The sequence below is a fragment of the Cydia fagiglandana genome, chromosome 3, assembly GCF_963556715.1.
Source record: "Cydia fagiglandana chromosome 3, ilCydFagi1.1, whole genome shotgun sequence".
Taxonomy (NCBI): domain Eukaryota; kingdom Metazoa; phylum Arthropoda; class Insecta; order Lepidoptera; family Tortricidae; genus Cydia; species Cydia fagiglandana.
The window spans coordinates 23,097,284-23,124,923 of NC_085934.1; the positions used below are offsets into that span (position 1 = coordinate 23,097,284).

The 27,640-nt window shown below is 38.1% G+C and overlaps 4 protein-coding genes across 7 annotated transcripts in view; 1 reads left to right on the forward strand and 3 right to left on the reverse strand.

The window, feature by feature from the left end:
• LOC134680395 (solute carrier family 12 member 6) overlaps window positions 1-27,640 on the forward strand; it is a 524,938-nt gene that overhangs the window by 225,219 nt on the left and 272,079 nt on the right. The window lies entirely within an intron of this gene.
• On the reverse strand, window positions 2,217-7,883 carry LOC134680380 (monocarboxylate transporter 1-like). The gene is made up of 10 exons (XM_063539504.1): window positions 7,767-7,883; window positions 7,372-7,498; window positions 6,332-6,474; window positions 5,834-5,936; window positions 4,985-5,149; window positions 4,403-4,524; window positions 4,159-4,302; window positions 3,798-3,945; window positions 3,508-3,699; window positions 2,217-2,377 (listed from the first exon to the last, which is right to left on the reverse strand). Exons 1-10 carry the CDS (start codon window positions 7,869-7,871, stop codon window positions 2,217-2,219), a joined length of 1,410 nt encoding a protein of 469 aa, XP_063395574.1. The 5' UTR covers window positions 7,872-7,883.
• LOC134680386 (monocarboxylate transporter 6-like) lies at window positions 8,690-14,712 on the reverse strand. Its single transcript, XM_063539512.1, has 10 exons — window positions 14,586-14,712; window positions 14,111-14,237; window positions 13,474-13,616; window positions 12,863-12,965; window positions 11,866-12,056; window positions 11,094-11,230; window positions 10,552-10,699; window positions 9,876-10,023; window positions 9,007-9,198; window positions 8,690-8,826 (listed from the first exon to the last, which is right to left on the reverse strand). Exons 1-10 carry the CDS (start codon window positions 14,688-14,690, stop codon window positions 8,690-8,692), a joined length of 1,431 nt encoding a protein of 476 aa, XP_063395582.1. The 5' UTR covers window positions 14,691-14,712.
• Window positions 21,100-24,984, reverse strand: LOC134680414 (monocarboxylate transporter 13-like). Its single transcript, XM_063539545.1, has 7 exons — window positions 24,862-24,984; window positions 24,265-24,391; window positions 23,047-23,189; window positions 22,737-22,839; window positions 22,032-22,199; window positions 21,327-21,402; window positions 21,100-21,223 (listed from the first exon to the last, which is right to left on the reverse strand). The coding sequence occupies exons 1-7, from the start codon at window positions 24,955-24,957 to the stop codon at window positions 21,100-21,102; spliced, it is 837 nt and encodes a 278-aa protein (XP_063395615.1). The 5' UTR covers window positions 24,958-24,984.

The window sequence follows — 27,640 nt, forward strand, 5'->3', positions numbered from 1 at the left end:
ATTATTTTAGTCTATTATTATATTATAATCATATGTTTCTGTCTCACACATTCTTCGGAAATAGTCTGCGCAGATTTTAATAATTATAAGTTTTTTTATCTTATTTATTTTAATTAGATCAATGTCGCGATTTTTAGAAGTAACAAAATTTTAAACACACTGTATGAGACTGAATTGAAGTAGATATTTAAGATTACAAATGACTAAAATTTGACATTTTTAGTTTAATATGATTTGCACCTATCATCCGCTAATTAAGAAATAGGTCTAATAAGAAAGAAAGTAATTACTACTAGACATACCTACTAAATACGTGTGGTTGAAATGGAATATTTAGATACTTGCTTTTTGAATCATGATATTGCGAAACTCAGTTTTTAATTAGCTTTTAATTAATATAGAAACAGTGAAAATAAGGTTCAAGCGCCACACGAGGTTGTTAACATAATGGATTGCTGAGTCATACAACTAAGAACACATCAAATTATTACTATTAAATATTTTGAGTTGTTTTTTTAAGTAGTGGCGCTACTATTTATACCAATGACTTAAAAACAAGTTGTCACTCCTCTGGACTGTATTTAAGAATATGCTGTTTTTTCTCACACTTGCCGTGTGCGTGTGTTTAGACGTGTATCGTGCCCGTTGTAATATACGGATCTTTACGAAAGACGACAAACCGCTTGCGTGACGTGCGCCCGTTTTAATATACGGATCTTTACGAAAGACGACACACCGCTTGCGTGCCGTGCGCCCGTTTTAATATAAGTACGGATCTTTACGAGAGACGGCACATCGCTTGCATAACGTACGTGTGCACGTCTACGCACACGCATCCGATGTGCACCGATTTTTATGAATTCAGATGATAGATTTCATACAGAACGGGATGTTAATGTCAATATGGGTACACTAGCGTCAATTCCTAGTAATAATGTTTGTGATAGTAGGAAAGTGGCTGTTATCTTCCGCAGGTCACGACAACAATGCTATCATTGTTTGTGACATTTGAGCGCCATCATTCATTTATTAAACGTAATTAATTCTGCACGCTGCGTACCGCCAACACTGTTAACTGACAATTCTAACCTTATTGTAAAGTACATGAGGTCCGTTGTTGGTTAGGTAAAGATGTTGCTGTTAGTACTATCGTTGGCAAACTTGACTAATCAGTTGTACACCTTACTGAGACGATATAAAGGCTACGAATGGGCAGTTAATGTGTTTGCCGTATGATACGATATCTGCTCCATTTGAGAGGTCAAAACTTGACAACATAAGTAGTTTTCCCTTGCTGGGGGGACATCTACCTAAAGAGTTGATTAATTATTACCAGGATATACTTAATATTGTTCACCCTTGCACAAGCCTCCTTCAACTACCGATACAAGTATTGGGCTATAACCCAATGTGAATCTAAGGCCATATTTAGGGTCTCCTAGCCTAGTTTGTGTTGTAAATGACCAAGCGAATCGCCCGATAGTAAGCGATTACCGTCACCCTTGGACACCCGAGGAGTTCTAAAGTGCGATGTCGGCCTATAAGATGGGAATACGCTCTTTTCTTGAAGGTTGGATCAGTCCGAAAATTAGAACAGTAAGTACATTTGCCAGCCATTAATATATTCCACTAAATTGAAACTAAATGCGTTTCATCAGACCCCCAATAAATCAGTCAACACGAGACTGATAACTTTCTACGTTACCTACGCTGCATTTTAAGTTGTTTTATCACATGTTTGTTGACAGACGAGTTTTAGCATGTTTGTTTACAATGGAAGATGCCGAATGGAAGGTTTCCACTTAGGTGGGTCGATTTCGGTAGAAGTAGGTTGAAGGTTGGAATAATTGTTTTGGCGAAACGGTTGATCCTTGTGCAACAACCGAATGGTTGACAAAGTTTGACTTTGTTTTGTGTATATGTCGCAGTCGGATCGTATAATCCGCCGTATTACATTACGGCTAGCCGTTTTCAAAAACAGGGGCGTTTTGAAATGCGGCGGTTTAACGATTAGTTTTTGATGCTGTATGAGGAGTCTTCTTCCTACGATTTGCACGTTTTTAGAACGAAGATCTTATAGGACATACGGTGAAATTGCGCTTTACCACCAAATTTTATAGAAATCTGACGTGACAAAATTCGACAGCAAAATAAAACTCGGCCCATCAAAGATCTTTCTACTATATATTTTTCTTTCTACAATAATCCTTGTACAGTTAATGAACATCTGTGGGTGGTTGTGATAGCGATGAACATGTGTTCAGTTTGTTTTTCCCGCGATAGAGCTCGACGCACCAAGCTACAGTGACGACAGCCATTAGACCGATGAGCAGGTAGAACATTAAATCGTAGTTGCCTGTAGCATCTCGAACTGCACCTGAAAATTAAATAAATAATTGGGCAATTGCTGTCTCCCGTCACGTGGACACCTGCAACACCAGAGGGCTTGCAAGTGCGTGATGCGCCTTAAGAAGGAAGTACGCTCTTGTTTTTGAAGGTTTTAAGGTCCGAGAATACTGCGGGCAACAATTCATTTCATAGTCAATTGTCTAGGTGACTATCGGTGGCCTAGTCGGTAGTAACCCTGCCTATGAAGCCGATGGTTCTAGGTTCGAATCCCATTAAGGGCATTATCATACAAATATGATAAACACTGATACAATTACTTAAATGGACCATAACTTGTTCCTAAGTTATGGTCCATTTAAGTATTTGTATATAGGGTACATCGCCAATTATTAGCCAGTTTTCAATTACTGGCCACCTATACTAAAATGAATTCTGTGTATAGGTGAATAGAACTCATTTTTGTAAGAGGCGGCCAGTTATTGAACGAGTGGGTTGTGGATAAATTTCAGTTAATGGCCATTTTCCTTATACTGAAAATGAGTTTTATTTATCTGTAAATAGAATTCATTTTTGGAATAGGTGGCCAGTAATTGAAAACTGGCTAATAATTGGATTTTCGTACCTTATATACTAAAATGAACTTTGTTCACCTATAAATAGAAATCAAATTAAGTGGCCAGTAATTGGGGGGTGGCTAGTAATTGGCGATGTACCCTATTACCTCTAAATGTCGTTGTCTGAATCCCACAGCACAAGCCTTATTGATCTTACTTAATTTTGTGTAAGCATGTCGTATAATATTTATTTGCGATTATTTATGCGAGGCAAGAAGTTTTTGAATAAAACAGTCAAGGACTGCCAACCATCTAAACTGCAAAACGTAATTCAAGACCAAAAAAAGTAAGAAATGTTGCCATTTTCTCACTAGCGCGTCTTGTATTTATGTAAAAATAAGTAAATAAAAGTACTTCTTTAAATTGTAGGAGTAAAATTAGTACCTAATAAATAAATTATCTTAGTATAATTATTTATCAAAATGAATTTACTATTTTACAAACAAATTATTGCAGTGGCAACATTGTCTTACTTTTTTTGGTCTTAAATTACGTTTTTCAGTATAAGTGGAGAATATGGAATGGTGGATGGATCGCGTCTTACCAATAGCTGGGCCTAGAGTAATACCAAACGCGCCATACATCAGAGTTGACACGCCAAACGCAATCCCGTACTTCTCCGGTGGAACCGCGTCGGAGATGACCAGTGAGAACAGAACGATGAGGAGACAGCGGGAACATCCAGTCAAGGTCAGGGTCACGTAACCCACGGTTGGGTGAGGGAACCAAAGGAAGACTGAAATTATACTGAGGTTAACCAGCATGCCTAAGAAATGCTATATTTTAAAAAAAACCTTCCCCTTACCCCTTTACCTTATATTTTAAAATACTTACTGAATTTCAAGGTTACATCCAACCCCATCCCGAATATGAAAATAATATTGTTCCCTATTTTCTTTAACCAAGCACTCGCCACTATTAACAATACCCTTGTTGATATATCTCCAAAACTTAACAGTGCTAATGCCCAGGCTACTTCACCCTGAAAATTATACAAACAACCGTGAGTGTAACACATCGGTGATGATTATGATTGTAGTATTATATATGGCCTTACCTAATGCCTTCTTACCTAAATCCTTGGCTCATACATCACATGAACGGAGTGAGGATACGTGTCTTTATACCAATTGTCGGCTGTAGCTTCGAGTATTCGTCACATGATGATAAAAATATTAACTTTTTTTTCACTTACTTCTTTCCAATCCCTCGCATAGAGCGCTTGGGGTATGAACAGGGTGAATATGACATCTGAAATGAGCCCGAGTGGCGCACCGACGCACGCGCATTTTCTCAGGAACTGTTTTAGGAATGGCCAGTCGAACACCTCTTTGATATACTCTCTGTAAGTATAAACATATTTCAACATTTTGGGTAAAGGTAGAAAAGTTTCAAGATTTTCTCTCATCTTTTCACCTACTAATGTTATGAAAATATACTTGCAGAAAACCGTTGTTTTTCGCTGTTGCTGTCTGGTCAATATTTATCTCTGTAACATGGAATGCTTCCATGTTAGCTTCCACTTCGCAGTTACTTTTTACCTTCAATAATTTTTCAGTTTCTGGAAACACATAGGTATCGTTAAAATGACTGTAGAAGTGCAGAATTTGAAAGAGCAGAAATGAATGTCAGTATAACTTAAAAATCTCAAACAACTTGAAATAATTTCTAACTCCTGAGGATCCTCGAAATGTACCCAAAAAGATTTCTAACGTTTCGATCTCTGAACATCCGTCAAGATACTAAAAGTTCCTTATTGCATTGTTGAATAAGTTTAGAAATAATGCAAATATTGTTGCGATGGCTGGCCATAAACAAGAAATTATTTACCAGGACCGACAAGCAACCTCTTCTCAGTGCTATTTCATTGGCTGTTGCAATGCGGAGCCAACTAATGTTTGTAGGTAGGTACCCGCCATAAGTATGATCGTAACCCGCTACCCGTCATTCTTGGCCGTCCAGTAAACAGTACCTGCAGTACTACGGCAGAAGCAATAACCCTGAATGATTACAGTACGTACCAGGATTGATAGGGACCCTCTTCAAATGCCACTTCACCGGCTGTTGGAGAGCGGAGCCAACTAAGGTTTGTAGGTAAACGCCAGCCATAAGTATAATTGTGGCCCGGTACCCGTAGTTCTCGGCCGTCCAGTGAATGGCTAATGGAGCTACGATAGATGCTATGGCTGGAAAACATGATGGTGAATGGTTTAGGCAGCGAGAAAGATCGATTATGTTCTTCCACGAGAAATAGATCATGAGTTAAAAGACATACGGCTCGATTCTGAAAATGAATTAGATCTCTACTAGACCTCAACAAGTTACGATATGGATTATTTAAAGATATTTGTAAGATAGATATGTCAAATTTGACGTTTCCGCGATCCTGGAGGTCTTCTTGACCGATTTCGACAAGTTATGACTTAGATATCCAAGTCACATCTACATAGGCGATATCTAATGTAAATCTAGTTGATCTCTATATCGTCTCTAGATCTTGTGATTATCTTGTTTCCCGAATACGCGTGATATTATTATCTATTTAAATATTTAATACTATATACCACACACATCAACTGTTTAAAAAGCTGTACCAGAACTAGTAGGTATGATGTAGAACTGTAGGTAATAGAAAAGGAGGGTAAATGGTTATTCTCCGTATCATCGCCATTCATTTTCGACTACAGATATGTGCCGTTTTCAACCAAAAAGGTACTTATTGTCAGTTGTCAATAAGGCGTTATTTCCATAAAGTTTCAATTTGAAATCAACATTTTCGACAACCGTCAAACCCTTTAACACTTATCCTTAGTACCCTTTAGTTGAAAATGTCACATATGGTCAGTTTGTGTCGTGTTGCTGTTAGTTACCAGAAATAGCCTGAGCGAGACTCGTCATCATGAACCGCTTCTCCAGAAAGTAATCGTTTATCGCGGTACAGGCCACGTTGAACAGCACGCCCGTTCCTGTACCCTGAACATTTGGAGCTGATTAACAAAACTGGCCAAATATCAATTGATCTGGAGAATATATGACGTACCACTCTTGCACAGAGCGATGACCTGCTAGTACAAAATGAATAAAACTACGAGAATATTAGCACAATCCCGTTAGGTGCCTAAGTATTGTTTAGCCGTAGAATTTTGACAAGGTACAAAATATAAATCTTCTTAGCGCCACTTGCACCATCCCACCAACCCGGGGTTAACCGGTTAAACCGTAAACCCAGTGTCAAATAGTAACCATGGTAACTCCAGGTTTAACCGGTTAACCCCGGGTTGGTGGGATGGTGCAAGTGGCCCTTAGGTTGTTTCTTCGACGCTTAGCTATATTTTGCGACTACTGTATAATGTGGTAGTGGTACCTACCATAAGTATACCTTGACACAAAATGAACATGGCGTACGAGTTGACGAAAACTACTCCAAATATACCCAGCGTCGCGGACGTCGCGCCGAAAAAAGACAACTTTCGTAAGCTGACAACCTTCATCAATGGTCCTGACAAGAAACCTGAAAAAAAACTATACCTATACATCCCACTGCTGGGCACAGACCATCTCAAACGCGAGAGGGCTTGGGCTATACCGGGTGTGGCCTGTAATATGAGCAAAAAATTTAACTGTAGGCTGTATGTACTCCTCATACTGATCAACATTTGTTCGGCGACTTTTAAAAATAACTTGTGGTTTGATTTTTAATACATTTTACATTTTATTCTAAGACGCAATGTATTGTGAATTTTGTTATGTTTAAGGCGTGACAAGCAACGTCAATCACAATGATAATGGCGTGGCGATGGCGTCCATTGAAGATAATATTTCTTTTGTATGAAAAATAGGGAGTCTAAATACTTCATAATTTTTAAAAGTTGTTTAACAAAAGTGTCACCGTTTGAGGAGTACAATCTATGTTTTAATTATTTGCTCATGTTATAGGCCACACCTGCTAGAATATAATAATACGGCAGAAAATGTGTTCAAGGGGGAAGTATAGCAAGTACCTAATCGTCCATACAAAAAGAGAAAACGTTTTTCCACTTCTAAATATTTTCCTTTCTCCGTGATATATTTTTAGTAAGTTATTTACACAATGAAAAACTAGGTGTATAAGTTTCACTTTTTTTTCAAAATTTTGCAATAAGTACAACAAAAATTAAAAAAGCTTAGGTACAATGCATTATGCTGAAACGATCGACATAAAAATCAAAGTGATATGTTAAGATTTAGTTAGTGGATTTTTTCTCTCGAAATGGAAATTGTATAAATAAAGTACCTTTTGTCAGTAGCTATACTTCCCTCTTAAACTTTTTTAGAGAAAAAGAAAAACTGTACAAGTAAAGGTTCTAAGTTTTATTATTCTATGCTTCAATGATTTAATTTATGGGATAAAACTAAATAGTTTGCGTACCTCCAACAGCGACAAACATGGAGTTAACGCCGTTGTGCACTTGTATATCGGTGGAACCCATTCCCAATTTTATATAAAAACTGTTGAATATCATGCCTATGCTAGGAATAAACATCGTTAGCACCGACTGGAACAAACAGAATTAGCGGATTCAAATGTTAATTCTTTCTAGAATCGCGATCTATTTTTTATACATATTTACTCGATACTTAATGAAAATGTGAGGGATCAACGTAAAATATAATTATGAATTATGATAAACTTTTCAATAATGACTTTCATTTAAGATTTTTGAGATATAAGGAGTCGGTCAAAGTCAGATACTTATTTAAGCCTTTTAGATAACACTCCAAATTCTTTAAATAAATAAAATAAAAATAAAATGGTTTACTTACAAAATTAATAATCGCAGCGATCCATACCATGTAGGCCCAGCCTCCATCTGGAGGTACTAGTTTATACTGTTTTTTCTTATTCTCATAAATTTTATTATCGTCCATCCCAAAACATAAATTATATAATCTTAGTTATTCTTTAATAGTTATAGGACCATATCATTGAAATATTATAAGACAATGATCTATTACAACCTAACACTGCATAATGCATTTATCAATAATTTCAAGGTAAAGGCGTACGTTAAATATACTCGTAAAACATTTTATATGCATTCAGTGTCACGCCGCAAAATTAATATAAATAGGACCAGAAGGCCTGCCCCGAAACACGTTCGACGTGTTGCCTCTCTGTCGCACTTCTAAATTCATACCGAATAGTGATAGGAAGGCAACACGTCGAACGTGGTCCGCGGTAGGCCCTTTGTACGGCTACCATTAGTTGACAATTGACGTTCACTCAGCCGCTTACCAACTTCTGCTGCTGACCTTATTGTTACAAACTTCACATTTTTACAGTGATTCATTACCTACTATCATTCCTTACTTTCAAGTTTCAATTTTGTCAAATGTCCAGCCGGCGGCTAAACAGCGACTATTAGCGATCTAATTTTTTCTCACTCAATAAACGTTTCTATATTTTACTGTCTACATTGAACAATTACCTCTCAAGGACTAAGTTTTCGACATAAATTGTTTTTTTTTTCTGAAAAATAAATCGCATGCATCTACATTTTAATAGTTTTGCATTATATATGTTTTAGTTGGTTAATAGGATTTTGAAATTGGACCCTGCCGCTGGATACCCTGTATTTCTAAACTTGCGAGCCCTTACATAAAATTTTAGCTACTCAATATACGCCAGCAACGATTCGGGCAGCGATCCATAAATAAAACAACACTTTCTGATCAACTCAATGTATTTATCTCCCCTCTATACTTGACATCTTTCGTTTCCCTCGCAGCAACTCGATGATCCAAGCCACGACGGTAACTATCAGCAAGCCAATCATGATCAGGAACATGATCGTGTAGTTGCCCGTCGCGTCGCGGATTGCGCCTGTGTAAAATAATTAGCAATGTTATTGTTAGGCAAATTTCTATGTTGCCTGTAGTACGTAATTGTAGCATGTAAGGTGTGATTATTTTATTTTCCTAGTAGCAAAACAGTCTGCATATACCTAATAAAATTATATTTTTAAGCCTATTTTAAGCCGTTAAGCACTGACAGCATCCTTACCAACAGCAGGCCCCATGATGATGGCAAGAATTCCAAACATCATCATACTAATTCCCATAGCTGATGGAAACTGGTCAGGCTCCACGGAGTCTGCGACGACCATCGGGTACAGCACGCCGATGGTGCAGCGAGACAGGCCCATGACCGCGACGATGGCTAGCGTCCAAGTGTAGTCCGTGATCCATAGCATTCCTGGAAAGGTTTTACACATTGTCTAGTTCGATTTACACGCTTTTGTTTAACTTGCATTGTGTGACCAGTCAGCAGCAGACGTTGACTAGCGGGCGAGGTATTCAAAATTACATTCACAAGCTCTTATCCTCTTAACAATAAAGTCGCGTTAAGATCATTTTGAACACCTCGCCCGCTTAAAAACTTCTGCTGCTGACTGTATGTCCGGGTCAAATCTTGCACGCTAAATTAGAACTACTTCCTAGTATTCGATTGAGCCGAAACTGCACATACATATGTTATGGTAGGTACTATCGAGCTGATCTGATAATGGACACAGGAGGTGGCCGTAGGAACTCTGTGATAACTGATAAAACAACGCAACTTATTATGTTTGGGTTTGTTGCCTCCGATGAGTATTTAGGTGCCTATGGAAAGAAGCCTAGCCAAGGTTACAATTGCTATCGCTTCGACAACGAAAATAATTATAAGTCTCTCTATCACTCTTCCATATAAGTGCGACGCGACAGTGACAGCTGCGTTTCGATCACTACGGAGCGTAAATGGTCGGCATCTTGGCTACGCGGCCAGTCCAGATGGCGATATATTTATTTATGGAACTCTTCATTTTGCGTGGTCCGACACGCACTTACTTTTTTATATTCTTAATTTTATATAGCTAACTAAAAATATCTTACCTAATTTCGTTACAATAGCAATGAATAAACCAGCTACATAAATAACATGGCTGCCCAGTCGCTTGAGCCAAGAACTCGAAAATATAAGTAAGATTCTCCCCGCAATGTCGCCGAAACCTATGAGGGCTAATGCCCATTTAACCTGGTCCTGAAAAATAAAAGTACGACTAAAAATACCAGTAGTTAACTACATAGGTTACTAAATAAGTTTTGCAATAGATAAATATGAAACAAAAGTTTTTTAAACTATAATTATTCTCTAGCGTTAAGTACTTAGTTATAACATAATTTTCTGCAACAGTTTACCGATGTTGTGCAGTCGAGAATAGAAACAGCAACAAATAAGTGATAAAAATTATTAAGTTAATACGTTGTTAAGTTACTTAGTGGATTTTGATGCCCAATAAAGACTTTTGTTCAAGGAACAATATTTTTAAATCATCTTTTTGGTTTCAGGTACGAACATCAAACGACACATCGAATTGTAAGTCAAACCAACAAGAAGGTACGAGACATAACAAGGAAAAAGAACTTAAATTAATCTTAGTTTTAAGTTCCGAACAATCTAATTTAGATACGGCCATAAATATGCACTGTGGGGAGGGGTTTATCGCTATATATTCACATGTGTTTCGTACATTCATATTAATTATATTTAAACAGTAACGATACTCACATTATCCCACTTCAAATCGTACAAATACTGCGCGAGGAAGAATACGAAATTGGAGTCAACGAAGAAGGAGACAGGGCCCCCGAGACAACCGCACGTCAGGGCGAATTTCTTGAACAGTGGCCAGTCTATAAACTCCTTTATCCACGTACTAAAAGGGAAAAATTAAATAGGGTTAGTTTTTAATTTAATGTAATTTATTTACCAAATTTTTTTTCCATGTCCCGCCAGTGTAATTGCTATGTGTGCTGCTGCTACAGGGAGATATAAAAGGTTTTGCTCTGTTTTTTCACAATCCTTAACTTTTTATATCAATTGTGTTTCTGTTTGGCCTAATCGTTGACTGGTAGATACCTTATGGCATTAACTCCGCCATTTGTACTTTCTTGTATTGTGCAATAAAGGTTAAATAAATAAATAATAATATTTAAATTTAATGAATGCTCTCAGAATTATTAAATTGGCTCACTTTACAGGAAACTTATAACATGCACAGTAATCCTTTTTTGTTACTGTTTAATGTAATAGAGTAGATAGATACATACATCACAATATTTGCGATCGAAAGCTTGACGCCCTGTTTCTTTTCATTAAACAAGTCATCTGCGTCTTCAATATCATTTGATTTTATTACAGGAGTTTCCAGAACCTTGTTCTTTAGATCATTTATGGACATTTCCATCTGTAGTAGTAGCTTTTTCTCTGAAATCAGACAAAAACACAAATTAATATTTTTAAGGTTAAACTATTTTATGATTAGGTAAATTATGGTACTTTATCAAATTAACCATCCCATATCCTCGTCGCCACTATTCAGTAGGTATGTGACACCCCGGACGAGTGAAACTATAGGGGGTATTAATGCAATGTTCTGCCGCCAGAGTGCAGCACTAGCTCCTCTAGTATACCACAAAGTAACTTATACAGTAGGTACACACACTTAAACTGTTTTTTGACAAGTTTTCACAGCCAATAAAATATGACATTGATGTATCAAGGCGGTTTGTTAACAAGGGCCTACAGGGAAACGCGAAAATCGATATTTAGTTATCTGCCTCTTTATCGCTTGAATAAGCTAGAGTGATAGAGTCGTTAGATAACGAAATTTAGATTTTATTGTTTCGCTGTAGACCCCCAGATTGTGCGGTAGATGTGTGTGGTAGTGGCGCCTCCTACGCAGAGTTTTGCGTAATATTCCCTATTGGTTGCTGACATCATGATCGTATTCATGTCAGGTGCACAATGATTTTTCTGTGCGTGACTATTTTTATAGAAGAAAACTAAACATATTTTGAGAAAAAAAGTCGTGTAAAACACCAAAATACAAAGGAACCCACCGTGAACGTCTTCCAAGACCTCTTTCTTCATGTGCCGGGCGACTGGCTGAAGCAACGCTGAAGCCACGATGGTTTGCAGGTTAATTGCAGAGATGACAATCAGAGTCCCGCGGAACCCGTACTCGGCCATGGACCAGGACACTATCATGGGGGCCACCATTGCTGCTGCCGCTGAAATTTAGTTGTTTATACATGATGAGTTTTATAACGTAATCTTGCTAGAAATAATTATAAATAAGGTGAGGTGGGGTAAGAGAAACAGTATGAGGAAAGTCCTTCTTCGTAAATATTTTAAAGTAAATTTTATTTATGCATTATAGTTTTAGTCTGATCATTTAAGTTAGTCCTTAATATACTTAATTACTTATTTCTAACTTTATCATCTCATGACCATCTGCTGTATCTCTATAAACCTTGTTTGTAGAAAATCGACTTTGAAGTTTCGATTCGTTGTTGAGAGATATCTCGAGACATTGTTAACAAATATAAAACGTGGATGATTTTCATATGCTCTTTGTATTACGTAAATACTCTAATCAGCTAAGAGATACTACTTTTTGTAATATAAGTCTAAATAAACAAACTCAGTATGCGATAACAAAACGTCTAATCTGTATATTCGTGTAGGGTTCTGTACAATCTGAATCCGTAACTAATATCTTCGAGATTAAATGTTTTATGCTTAAAATATTCGATTTGTTTTTACCATTGTAAGTTACTTTTATTTTGGTCATATTTTAGCAACCTTATTTCTTTGTATGGCTGCCGTCCATCAACCCACAAACGGAGGGGCAGCTGACGTCGACAAGGGTTTATTACCCATCGCCCCACTTTACAAATTATCGCCCGGGATGCGAACATCCAAGAAATTTGCGCCTGGCTTGTGGTGTTAAGTACAAGCTGCAGAGTTGCAGACGCCGAAGCAAAATTGTGAAGGTTCCAGAACCCTAAAAAGTGATATTATTTAATATATTTACCTGACAGTGTTTGCGCGATGCTCATAGCGAATAAACGTTTCTCCAGGAAATATTCATTTAATATCGTACATGACACATTGTAGAGGAATCCATATCCAAAAAACTGCAATTGGAAAATAATCGTCGTTATGTTCAGCTCGTAATAGGACTTGCTGTAAAGGTCGTTGACTTACCTATCCTACTGATAGACGCAGCATATTTTTAAGTTAAGTTACAATTACCACTAAGGTACAAGGTTGTCTAGAAGCGACCGCTTTTTAGCGATAACTCCGCCCATTGTGAATCTTGCGACGTAACGTGTAAGCGCCATGAATTTAACGGTGCTTACGACATTTTGGTCGCGTGCTACAGTTTGCGATTTCGACAATTTCGTTGTTTGGTATGGCTTCTCTATTAGCAATATTAACTCAATGGTATTCTAAGAACTTTCAGTGTTGCGTTATGTGTTAAGTATAAGTGAGGTAATGTAAACGTACTGGTGCTCGACGCGGTCCCGGTACATGTCATCTTGAAACTTAAGTCATTGTCAATAGAGGTAACAGCAAGGTGTCATCTATTAGGCATTAGCATGTCAAGCACTAGTATGTTTACCTTAATTAAATAAAATGAACCTGCAACAATCCTTGGCACGCAATGAGCTGCGCCATCGAGTTGACAAATATGGCTCCGAACACGCCTGCGTTCAACAAGACTGCGCCAAGCAGCGCCAGCTTTCTTCTGCTCATCACTTTCAATAGCGGCCCTGCCAGAAATGCTGAAACGGTGCCACAGTGTTATACAGTACACATATATAAATACATCTTCATTATTAAAGCAAATACCTACGACATCTTCTGCACGTTTTTAAAAACACCAAAGTCAAGTTTCCTGGTGAAATGATATTATTCATGGAAAATTTTCCTAATAAAATTCATAGTATTTCAAGTGTCCTCATTCTTCAACTTTTCTCATACTTACTTATAAAATCGCCTCTTCCCGAAAGAGCATACAAAATTTGGCTGTTTCATACACTCCAGCTGATATGATGCCGTTGATTTCTATGGGGCAGCCAAATATTTTTTCGAGATTTCAGCATTGGTCCCATAGTAAAAGTTGTTTAGTATGACCAATAAATTCACTACGCGGAGTATTATGTTATACAATTAAGTACTTATTTTAATTTCTCATTTATTTAAATGTAGTAACAAGATTTAAGAATATTAACAAGATGTAGAAAATGTGAAATATTCTACATGTTTTCATTCTTACCAGAAACCGAGACGGCAAGTGCACTGAGTCCTGTCAGCAAACTGATTTCAGTTGCGCCCATTTTCAATTTGGTGAACAAATCGTTAAATATCATTCCGAAGCATACGCCAAACATCGTTGGCGTCAGCTGAAATATTATAAGTATTATGACAAATTGTGGAAGGATTTAGAATTACAATAATACACAAACTTAAATAAATATCTGCTTTGGTTTCATTGGACCTAAATCTCATAATGCTATCGTCTACATATATTAGTCCTAAATTTCAAAACTTACTCCTGAAAATGCATGTTTATGTCTTAAAATCTCGGAGTAATTTAAACTGGCCGAATGTCATAATGACTTAATTTTATGTTTAAATCTATTTTACGTTTTGAAAGTCGTGTTTGTGCTAGGTACCCAAATTTAGCAAATCTGCCATACACTGTATAACTTACTTATAGCAGCTTGTATAGGTTTTTAACAACAAAATGCACTTACGAAGTTCACAGAGGCAGCAACCAAAATCACATATCCATATCCACCGTCAGGCGGCACTAGCTTATAGCCCTTTTTCGTCACAAACTCTTCGGAGGTCATTGTAAAGTCAGTACTTCTTTCTTTCTTTCAATCCCTTTCCAACAGTGCAAGATTCGGAGAGTTTCCAAAATGTTGGAAAATTGTTAGCAATTTCTAGAAAATTTTCACAAAAATTAAATGATGTTGGTTTCATTCCCGTAGGAAGTAGAGAGATGTTCCCAAAATATTACCATGTGAAATTTTTCTCAATTTTGGAAACTCCCCGACGATACATTTATAGGAGTGCCGTCTGCTAAACTGAATCATTTCACTAATTTTTCAGACGTTTGCCGTTTAGATAAGGAGTATTTTGTTAAGAATTAGGGATAAAAGAATGTTTGTTTTTTTTTAAACGTAGTTGCCGATTGTGTGTAGGGTATTCGGATAATTCAGTGATAAAAACAGTGTTTCACAGAAAAATACTAATGTAGGTAAATACTTCAGAAAATATCATGATCCGCGCTCTACTTTTTATAAATTAAATTTACTCATAGTACTCCAAATAAGCACGAAAGTAAAATATCATGGGATTGTATGAGTCCCTGTCTGAGTTTACCCTGCAATTATTACCAAGGTATTTATATAATGTACAGTCAGCAGTAGAAGTTGCTAAGCGGGTGAGGTGTTCAAAATTACCTTGTCACACTCTTGTTCTCTTAACAATAAAGTCGCGTCAGGATCATTTTGAACACCTGGCCCGCTTAGCAACTTCTGCTGCTGACTGTATGTACATAAGTACATACATAAATAAATATATATAAATAAATATTATCACCATATTATTATGTACCATTGGATAATGTGGGCATACATGGTACAGTCGCCAGCAGATATATCGGAGCGGCTGAGGCGCTCAAAAAAGCGTTAGAGTGCGTGTTCAAATACGCTCTCTAACGCCTTGACAATAGAGGCGTGTTCAGATATTTGTGAACACCTTGGCCGCTCCGATATATCTGATGGCGACTGTACAAGTACTTTGACCGAAAACGGTTTCTATTAAATTCATTGCCAAATATTATGTTATGTATTACACCTAGAATGATATTTCAATTTATGATAATATAATTAAAAGTAACAATGACATGGCATTAAACTCAGAAGAGGCACGGGATTTTTTTAATGATGTATGTCATAAAAAATCCGCTTTTAAGTAAATATATAACTAATAAAGGCTTATTAATTTACATTATTAAACATGTTATATATAATATAGTTAATTTACAAGTAGCATCTACAGTATTAGAATTTATTTTATAAAGTTTTATCGGGTAATTTCGATTAAGTACTATAGAATTTAGACTAGTTTCTAAAATGGACTCTAGTGTGATGGATTATTTGTGATTTTCGAATTTTGGTACCCTTGATTTTAAAATATTCGCAAATAAAAAAATACTGTTGAATTATTTTAATAAAAGTACAATTTTGGGCCAATAACTTAGCGAAATCTATACCTGTTTATCTAGAAATGAAACTATTTGTAGTGTTTTAGAACAGAAAATATAACACTTGAGAAGTTGTGTGTATGTTTGGTTAAATGAAACATACAACATTGATACAATTTTTTTTTTTATTGCCGATCAATAGAAATAAAAACATATTATACAAAAAAATACTTATGTGGTTGTTTTATCACGAAAGAGCTAATATTTGTTTCGTTAAAACAAACAGATTATCTGATTGTGTAATGTACTTACTCCATGTCTAGTTTTAATCATAAATACGCACATACACTACGAGTATCTATGTTTAGTTTTAAGAAATAATTTGACATTATTCGTGTATTGGTTGATACTGTATGTCACTAGTCAGTACCCAAGGCCGATGGTCCTGGGCTTAAATCCCGATAAGGATATTTATTTGTGTAATGAACATATATAGGTTACGTATTTAGTTCCTCACGGGTGTTTTTCAGTATTTAAGTACAAATAAATATGTATAAGTCACAGCATACTCTAAATTATAGACAATTTGTCTAAGAATTTCCTATAACATTTTAATATCTACGAGTATTAATTATTTCGTTGTTTCTCTTGCTTCTTCCGTCTCCAGTCCCGAAACATCTCAATTGCCCAAGCCGTAGTGGACGCGGTGAAGATACCGATCAGGATCGAGAACATTATTGTGTAGTTATTTGTTGCGTCGCGAATGGCGCCTGTAGGACACAAACATATAAAAGATTTAATATATTAAAAAGTCCGTTGGCTCGTTGGGTGGATGACATTCAGAAAATGGCGGGGCACTTTTGGATGAGACTAGCCCAGGACCGGGATAAGTGGCGTACACGAAGAAAGACCTATGCTCAGCAGTGGGCGACTGAAGGCTAGAATGATGATGATGATATTAAAAGATGAAGCGTAAGGATTTCGTCACATATAATGTTTGATTGCAGCTAACGCCCTGGACCTCTAATAGGCTACCCCGTCACGGCGGTTCCCGGCCCAATTTCTCTAGTACACGAGTATACAATCATAGAGAGACTATGCGTCTTTGACCAACTCTAAAGGCTAGCACTACTGCCCTTACGGGATTACGGTGTAGCGAGAGAGATGTTGTGTGTGTGCCTATGTATAAAGCGAATAAGCCCCCCAGTGGCCGAGGCCGGAATCGAACCTGTGCATCCAGCTTACGCGGCTAACGCACTGAACTTCTACTAGGCTCCACGGCGGCGGCGGTTTAATGAAACGGCTACCACGTCGTATTATTAGTATATTATTCACAACATAAGCCCTATTGAGTTAAGAATTAATCCAATATGCATGTATATTTATTTAATTACCTATAATGGGCCCACAGCTGATACTGACAACTCCATAAATGGCCATACTCAGGCCAAAGGCCGACGGGAACTGCTCTGGCCTGACATGGTCGGACACCACCAATGCGAACATTACCACGATGATACAGCGAGAGACGCCCATCACGGCGAGGATTAGCAGCACACTGGAGTAATCGGAAATCCATAGCATAGCTGAAAAAATAAAACCGGGCAAGTGCGAGTCGGACTCGCGCACGAAGGGTTCCGTACATAATGCAAAAAAGCAAAAAAAAACGATCACCCATCCAAGTACTAACCCCGCCCGACGTTGCTTAACTTCTGTCAAAAATCACGTTTGTTGTATGGGAGCACCACTTAAATCTTTATTTTATTCTGTTTTTAGTATTTGTTGTTATAGCGGCAACAGAATTACATCATCTGTGAAAATTTCAACTGTCTAGCTATCACGATTCGTTCAGCCTGGTGACAGACGGACGGACGGACGGACGGATGGACAGCAGAGTCTTATTAGTAATAGGGTCCCGTTTTACCGAAGAATTACAAACACTTAAATTGACAGTTAAAAATGACAATAGAGTATTAAAAACTGGCTAAGTGCGTGTCGGACCACGTATGTATGATGGAGGATGCCGTGCCTTTATTCAACAGCTATACCACCAAAACCGGCACGTACGTCCCTTTAGTCAGAATAGAAGTTTATTGAGAAAAACTCATTGAATTTAAATTGTTGATGATTAATTAAATATATTAAAAACGGGTCACTCACGTATTTTAAGTCGAAAAACGCTCGACACGTTTCACTCCGTACCGTGACTGCGGCAGGCGCCGGTGCATCGGGCGCGGAGAGCTGCGGCCCGCAGTCTGCGCCGGTCCGTCACCGTAAACGCAAGCTCCTGATGACACTCCTCTGTACGGAGTGAAACATGTCGAGCGTTTTTCGAATTCAAATACGTGAGTGACCCGTTTTTAATATATTTAATATGTCTGTGTCTCACGGAAGTTTTGTTGTTGATGAGTAAGGTTGATGAATCAATTTTCGTTTTCTTATTATCTTGATTTGTTCATATTTATATTATTATACGCGTATTTTACCTTCAAAAGTTAGATGAAGGCATTTTCTATCGTTGAGTTTTAGTTTAAGTAATTTAGGTTCTTAAGGCTGTCTTTCCACTGCGGCGGAGATACGTATGAGATGAGAGGAGGCAGGTGCAGGAATCATCATTATCATCAATAAATCAATAGCATGGGTTGTGATTACGTATGCACGCACGAGAACTTTCCAAAGTTGCGAAACTTTCCACATGAGAAATTCTCGGTAACTTCTGAGAATGTTCTCGAGAACGAGAATTTATTTATTTATCGTAGTTTATACGATGAATATTCACGATAGTTTAGGTGTAGTCTTTACCCCCAGAAAATTCCGACTTTTGGTCGTCCGCTTCCGGTCAGAAAAATGTATGACGGCCCGGCCAAACGGTCAGACTTAGGTGGGGGGTGCTCGACCAAATGTCATAGAGGAACCCTGGCAGTTTTAGACGCCGCCATTTTTTTTCAATATGGCCTACTTTTTTTTTAACCTTTTATAATTTTGCCCTAGCGCGCTGAAATTTTGGTCACGGAATCTCGGGGTCCCCTAGATACCTATGAAATTTTTTTTTTTAGAAAAATGCTACAAATGCGGGAAAACTGGCCACTTTTATTTTGTATGGCAACTTTTAAACGGTGCGTGATAGGTGGGGGGTGCTCGACCAAATGTCATAGAGGGCCCCGAGACAAAACAAACTGCATTAAAAAAAAATCAAAATGGCCGACTTTTTTTTTTAATTTTTTTCAAGTTGGTCCGAGCGCGCTGAGATTTGGCATGGCGGGAGATAGAGGCCTCTAGATTCTAATGAAACAAAAAAAAAATTATGGAAAAAATTGTTGAAAGTCGAAATGTTCTCTGATATACAGTGAGAATTTAAGCAACTTATTGGTAAATTTATCACATCAACAAAATAGCTAACTGTAATAGACAATAATATATGCATAATAACATTTAGTTTTAAGTTATGCCTATTTAAACTTTATTTCAAGTATATTCTCTTGTTTAAACAATAATTTCCAAGTTGCAGGAATGTTCTGAGAACATTCTCGAGAACTTTTCCGCTTTTTGGGAATGTTCTGCAATTTTTACATTGCTAGTTGTGATTACAACTTCTAATCCGGCGATGCCAGTGGTGTGAATAACGCTTATTTTTATGCTTAACTCGAGCCCACAAGACTCGTAAGTCTTGAAGACTAAAGAATAAATATATACAATTCTCAAATATAGTCGATATTTGAGAATTGTATATATTTATTTTACGCATAATGGATGTAAGAAATCGTCTTTGCCGCCTTTGAGGCATTAAGCCTCGAGAGTCTCAAGGGTTCGAGTCTTTAAGCCTCGAAATGAGCGTTATTCAGAACACTAGGCGATGCGGAGAAGAGATGTGGGTTACATTGCGACCTTATGCGGTTAATACCAGAACGCCTCATCTACTCCTCAGTGGAAAGTAATAGTGTTTCTATTAGCTCTTGAACCCTCACCAATTCTTGTTGCAGTGGCAATTATCAATCCCACTAAATATATGAAGCGGTTGCTTAGCAGCTTGAGCCATTTGCTGAAGATCATGAGAAATACTCTGGTCGCCAGGTCACCGAAGGCGATTAGAGCAAAACACCATTTTACTTGGTCCTGGAACGACAAACAAAGTAGTTTAACAGTGATACATTCGCTAGCGTGTGCACTAATATGCGAGTGCGAGCGAAATGCATAGAAAGTAAATTACGCAGACGTTAGCAAATATGTCAGTTTAACACTGCTAAGGGCCACTTTGCACTGTCCGAGGATAGCCATTTAACCCAGAGTTAACCATTAACACAGCGTGTAGCTTTATTTGACGTTCATAAGCGCATTGTAATATGCCTATTTAAATAATAAATTATATATTTTTATCTTTACCAGGAAAAGGGATATATATTTCCCACATACGGCATTTCAAACATGTGGTCAGCTATTTTCGATGAGTAAGACTGACATTCGAATGTCAGTTTTGAAATGTCAGACTGGTAAAAGATTAAATGATACTGGTAACTCCTTGTTTAGTTAGTGGCTAACCCTAGATGGCGCATGAGGTCCTAAGGCAGTCGTGGTAAGGTTCCTGGACTATTTATAGGTGTAGCTGTGTACAATCAGCTACACTGTAACTGTAGACCGGTGGACCTTATCACAACAGGCATAAGGTCCACCGATGTACTGTTAATAGTGTGGGCGATGGTACCTACGTATAGTTGGTCAGTTTTACGGTAGGTCGCTTCCATAAAAGCCGATTCCCACCGACTTGCTTGTTTTTGGGCGTTTGAGCAGAGTTGTAAAGGAAATATGTAAGCCAAATTAGCCCCTGCTTGCCTATGGATATGTTTGACGCGCCGCCACTGGCAGGTACTCACGTGGTTCCAATCTAAAGTATATAAAGCTTGTGCCAGATTGAACATGAACATGATGTCAGCGAACATGGCGGCCGGCGCACCGAGGCAGCAGCTCGTCGGCCCGTACTTCTTTATCAGCTCCCAGTCAAAAATACGTGCAAATGTGCTGTAAGGAAAAAAAATATTTTTATCACCATTTTTTTACACTACGTTGGCAAACAAGCATATGACCCGGCTGATGTTAAGCAGTCTCGTAGAGACGTATCCCCAGTTGGGCTCTGCTTTAGAATCTTTAGATCTGGAATGACATCCGCTGTGCTGTGGCCTGCCACACAAAGCAAGATAATATTCACAGTACCCATACCTCTCTTTTGGACGTAGTTTAAGTACTACCGGGGTCCGGCTACTCTTTCCTTCAATGTACGTACCTACTGCGGGCATTGTCCACGTTTTCACCTGCCTGAGATGGTGTATCTTTATCCTTCTCCAACAATGTGTTATACTCTGAAAAAGGTAATCAAATATAAGGAGGTAGTCAATTCTGTAAATCCTGGGCTAGTCTCATCCAGAATTTTCCCGCGACTCCGGATGTCGTCCACCCAACGAGATAACGGACGCCAGGCTGTTCTTGCTTCCGAAAGTCACCCATCCGTTAAGATATTTTTCCACCTGCCATCACTCTGGCAACAACATGTACCGCCCAATTCTATTTAGGTTGTACCTATCTCGACCTTCTTCACGTAGTTTTTTGAACTTTGATGGATCCATAATTAATGCAAAAACTGATCAGATTACAGAACCACATTACAGGGTATCTTACACTAGGCCCAAGATAGAGCGGCTTGAAGAGCACTGGTAAAGAATGTCCGCAGTTGTCGTCCCTCGGTAATGAGGATAGGACAAAGAAGGTACGAAGGGGAGACCGAGGTGAGTTGTGACAGAGGAGAGTTGTGCCATGGTCGATTTTTTGGAATCTCTTAACTGTTAGCGAGCTCGCAACAGTGTGCGTTTGTTAGCTCGTAACTTGAACTAACAAACGCGCGCTATTGCGACCTAGTTTTTAGTTAATAGATTCCAAAAGATCGACTATGTCACAACTCTCCTCTGTCACAACTCACCTCGGTCTTCCCTACCTGAATCCGTGATTTGGACGGTCTTCATGTGCCAGGCGACGGGCTGCAGCAGCGTGGCGGCGACGTAGCCCTGCATGCCGACGGCCGATATGACGATGAGCGTGCACTGGTACCCATACTCGGCCATGGTCCACGACACAATCATCGGCGCCACCATTCCTGCGGCCGCTGCGACCAACGTTTTTTTTATGACATATGATGTATAGACGAGGCAAAAAAATGCAAAGTGCAAAGTGGAGGAAAGCAAGTAGGAAAGCGGACCCTGGCAAAGGCCGGGATAACGCTAGGTATAATAAGAATAAGATGATCATCATCATCATCAGCCTACTCTCGTCCACTGTTGGACATAGGCCTCTCCTATTGCACGCCATTGAGCACGATTTGCGGCAACTCTGAAGAAACTCTGAAGAAGAAGATGATGTATAGACGAATTACCTGATGGCTGAACTGGTCAAAATAAGGCCCAATTTTTAAGCATATTTGCATTGATGTATCTTTTAAGCGTTGCGTTTTTGTTGTCTTAATGTTCGAAAATGTTTGTGGCTCTGCACCAATTAGGCCACAAACTGAAGGCAAACGGCGAGTGGCAAATGAGCCGTTTATACATTTTGGTTGAGCGCAATCTATTAATAGCGTTGATTTGCCGCTCACTGTGCCGCTCGCCGCTTGTCCGTGGCCCTTACACAAACTAATTGTGATTCTTACCTGCCACACTTTGCACGATGCCGGTGGATAGCAACCGCTTGTCGACGAAATAGTCATTTATACATGTACATGACACAGTATAAAGTAATCCTATTCCAATAACCTGAAAAAGGAATTAATGTTTTTATATACTGCGCTCCTACGATGGGTTTCAAAATATAATAAAATAAATTGAAATTTTCGCAAATACAAAATTGTATTACCCTGTTGAGCGATCATTATTATTTTATTGTAATATTTGACAAATCAAGACACTTTTAATTTTTAAATGCATACTACTTTAAATGTTAAAATACGAATAAAATCGAACCTGTAAGAGTCCTTGACAAAAAATAAATAGCGCCTGCGTGTTGACGAACACGGTCCCGAACATTCCCGAGTTGTAGAATGTAGCGCCTAACAGGGCCAGTTTACGTCTGCTCATCATTTTCAGGAGCGGCCCTGTCAGGAAACCTGAAATCCATAATAAACTATTTGTCACTCTCGGCGCGATTCGGGAAATGAATTAGAGATTAACTAGATACGATATAGTAAAGATCTGTGACGTCCCATGGATAAAGGTACCTTATGGCGGTTGGCGCTTACGCTATCATTAACGCCGCTCCAATATTATTGCGGCGCTATGCGACGTAAGCGCCGGCCACCATACGGTACCTTTTTCGGAACGTCACATATCTTCACTATTTCATATCTAGTGAATTTCTAATATTTTTCCCGAACCGCGGCGCCAGCCACCGTAAGGTCCTTTTGCAGTGGAACGTCACATATCTTTACTATTTCATACTCGTATCTAGTGAGTCTCTAATTCATTTCCCAAATCGAGCCGTCTAAGTTTATCGCTTAAGAAGAAAGTGGAGGACCCGTGCGAAATCGCCTTTTCATACAAACACAATTCTCATTTCCCTCTCGAGATATTAACATTTTTGTAAATATATTGACACAATTTGATGTAGGTATTGATAAATAACCCATTTTACCCCTCGTTCCTCTATGCTCGCAATGATGTTAATGTAGTAGTTAATAGTTGTAGGTGTTTTTATGTACATATTAACATAGGATGTCAGTTTTCTAATTAAAAATAAATAAATTAAAAAAAAATATCGTTTATTTCAGTTTATTAACTAACAAAATATGGATCGTATTGTTCGCACCTGGCTGTTGTAAACCCGCACTTATACACTGCACTTTAAGGTTCACTTTCCTATCACTAAACACTGTTACTTTTACTACTACTACTTCACTGTATCACTGTCACTTTATTTTTGGTTACTGACTTGAGCATGGCAACTTTTTGACTCCATTGTTTTTGGAAAAATATACCGTTAGCTAGTTTGCATTTTAAAAAGAGACATCTAGCGATCAATTCAGTAATTAATTTACAGTATGTACACTTATGCGGCAATTTTAAATCTCAACACGTATGATCAGAAATAAACTTTTTTTTTACTTGCCATACTTTGTCGATGCAGAGTTAACTTATATGAACTCTTGGTTTTTTGAGTCTCAATGAGTTTTATTTAGTACTGACCGGAGAGTGCCATGCCCACGGCTCTGATACCCGTCAGCACGCTGATGCCCGTGGTACCCATGCCCAGTTTTATGAAGAAGTCGTTGTAAATCATTCCGAAACATACGTAGAACATTGTCGATGAGGTCTGAAACATTATTTATTTATTTACATATATTTATTAGATACACTAACCATATAGAGTCTGTTCGTAAAGAGTCGTGGAATGTATTGGACCCCATACATTTCACGGCTCTTCTCTTTCCGCACAAACTCATCATACAACATCATGAGAAACATATACATTTGCATACTGTGGCTTAAGAACTAGCACGGGATCCAAAACCAGTGGATATGGATTACGTATATTTTCGTTGAAATGTTGTAACTTAGACATTCGCAATGCATTAAGGTCGAAAATTTTATTTCAGTAATGGTATTGAAATGTCAATACGTGTTTACGTGGAAATATATACGTTGCCTGGATTCTTGCTTTATTCGAGAAATCGGGAAGTATTAATAGAGATATTAAAAGGCAAAACACAAATTGAGATGCTCCACCTTCCACCGGTTAAAATTGTGTTAAAATATATTTAAGGAAACGCAGTCTGCCCTTACCAAGCCCAGAGACGCTGCCACCAAAATCCAATACCCATATCCACCATCCGGAGGCACTTTTTTATATCTTTTCCTTCTTACTTCGTGGACCGCCATTACACAATTTCTTTACAGATTCTCCAAATTAAAAATCTCAATATTACAGCGAAGAGTTTAATATACTAGTAGGTTTTGTAGTTGTTCTACGGATTTGAAATATTATAGACACGGAACTATTATCTTTATAATAGAAGCAGTCCTATGGGTAATGGAGTATGGACATAAGAGAGAATTTGTTTAACAGATTGTGCTCTAAGCTAGAAAATTCACCTAAGTTAATCTTTATTGTACACCCGATCAACAACAACAGAGTCAAAACATTATCCGCACTTCTGCCGTCGCAAATGAAACCAACGAACACCGAACGCACAGAGAGTATAACTTTAAACACATCAATCACAATAATTTGGTAACTTTCATATCGTTTGAACAAAAAGTGTTGTTTAGAATCCTGTACTTAACAGTTTCTTTAACAAAACTTGTTTACTAGAGTATTAATCAGCAATAACAATACTGAGCTATATGTAGATATAATATTATGATATTGAGATATATCTTTTCAACATCAACTACATCCTAACATCGTTGATGTCTCGACCCAACTACGAAGGATCTACTGCTGTTCTCTACTAGTAGTGTGTCACGGAGTAGAATCAATTATTTATTATTATTTATTAACTGCAATCAATACATTGAACTTTTTTAATCAATATATAATACCTACCATAACTCAGAGATGGCAGGTGGACTAAAATGTTAACAGAATGGTGGCCGCTATCGAATGAAAGCGCCTGGCGTCCGTTGGCTAGTTGGGTGGACGACATCCGGAAAATTGCGGGTCACTTCTGGATGAGATTAGCTGAGGACCGGGACAAGTGGCGTACAAGAAGAGAGGCCTATGCTCAGCTGTGGGCGATAAAGGGCTGATATGATTGTGATGATAACTCAGAGATAGAAACTGGTAAAAGTCTGATACTAAATATAATAGGGGAGACCGAGGAGTTTTATATGAATATATCATATTATTATATGAGTTTAACAAGTTGAAATACATACATAAAAGAAGTGTATAGATACTTTTGATACGTCGACTCGTCTATTGCCTCCTCTACACGATGGCCCAGCGCCGGCCACTCCAAGGGACACATTTATGCGTTAGAGGGAGCAAGTGATATTGCTATCTCATTGTACCGCATGGCTGCGTCCCCTTGGAGTGGCCGGCGTTGGCCCATCGTGTAGAGGAGCTATATAATTCAAGCTGACTGTAGCTGTCGAGCCGCTTGAAGTAAACAAGACAAGAAAAAACATAGATATGGCATAGTCGAGCTACCGCATTTATGATTGATTGAGTTATTGACGAGTTAACTTTACCGTATTGTATTAATTTAGCAATCGAAATGGGTCTGAATTGTAAAGTGTGAAACTAGTAATATTAAAGAGAAAACTACATCAGCCTGGTTTCCATTTTGGGTCGGGAGATCAGATGGCAGTCACTTTTGAAAAAACTAGTGCCTGCGGCGATTCTTGGTAAGGTCATGTGGGGTAAGAGAAACATTGATATTTTTTCTCGGGGCAAGAGAAACAGTACGAGGACTCTTACCCCATCCAACCTTATAAGGTTGCCAAGCAGATCGCATCAAAGTAACCCCACGTTTTCCTAAAGTCACGCCATTTTACGGTTCCCAACTTAATGTAACTTTCTCATTAGGGTTCCGTACCCAAAGGGTAAAAATAAGACCCTATTACTAAGACTCGACGGTCTATCTGTCCGTCTGTCTATCACCAGGCTGTATCTCATGAACCGTGAAAGCTAGACAGTTGTTGAAATTTTCACTGATCATGTATTTCTGTTGCCGCTATAACAGAAAAGACTAAAAAGTACGGAACCCTTGGTGGGCGAGTCCGACTCGCAATTGTCCGGTTTTCCATTTATTTATCTTTAAGCTAGATTTTATTATAAATTTAACATGTGTCATCATCCATTGTCCATCCATATATAGTAGTAGCGGTTGACCAAAATCAGCTGCAAATGGTGTTAAAGGTATGAAAATCGGCACGATTAATCTTTAGGCCATTTGAATCAATTTGACCCGTAGCACCGAAAAATAAAAACAAGCGGAAAGGAGTTATGACGTCATCTTTTTTTGTATGGAAAAATAAAAAAAATTGTTCAGAAACCTATCGTGTATGGAATTAAATGAAAGGGCGTTTTGAGCCGGTTCTAAAAATATATCACATTATTATATTTCCGTCACTTGCATTCAATTGAAATAAAAATAATTTTCAAAACATACCAAGTTTGGGCTCCTCCAGATACGAAACCGTTGAATTATTTTTTGCAAAATATACCTCAAGTAATACCCAATATCCTCATATTTAACCCCAAGAAATTATTTTCGAAAATATTTAGTTTTAGTATTATTTTTTAAATGTTTATTATTACAAATTGTAATCTATCAATCCATCAATGAAACGGCCTCCTAGCCTAGTCGATAGTGACCCTGCGTATGAAGCAAGAGGTCCCAGGTTCAAATCCTGGTAAGGGCACTTATTTGTGTGTTCATCATCATCATCACACAAATAAATGCCCATATACAAATATATACAAGCCCTGGTAAGGGCATTTATTTGTGTGATGATGATGATAAACACACAAATAAATGCCCTTACCAGGATTCGGACCTGGGACTGCCTGCTTCATAGGCAGGGTCACTATTGACTAGGCTAGGAGGCCATTTCA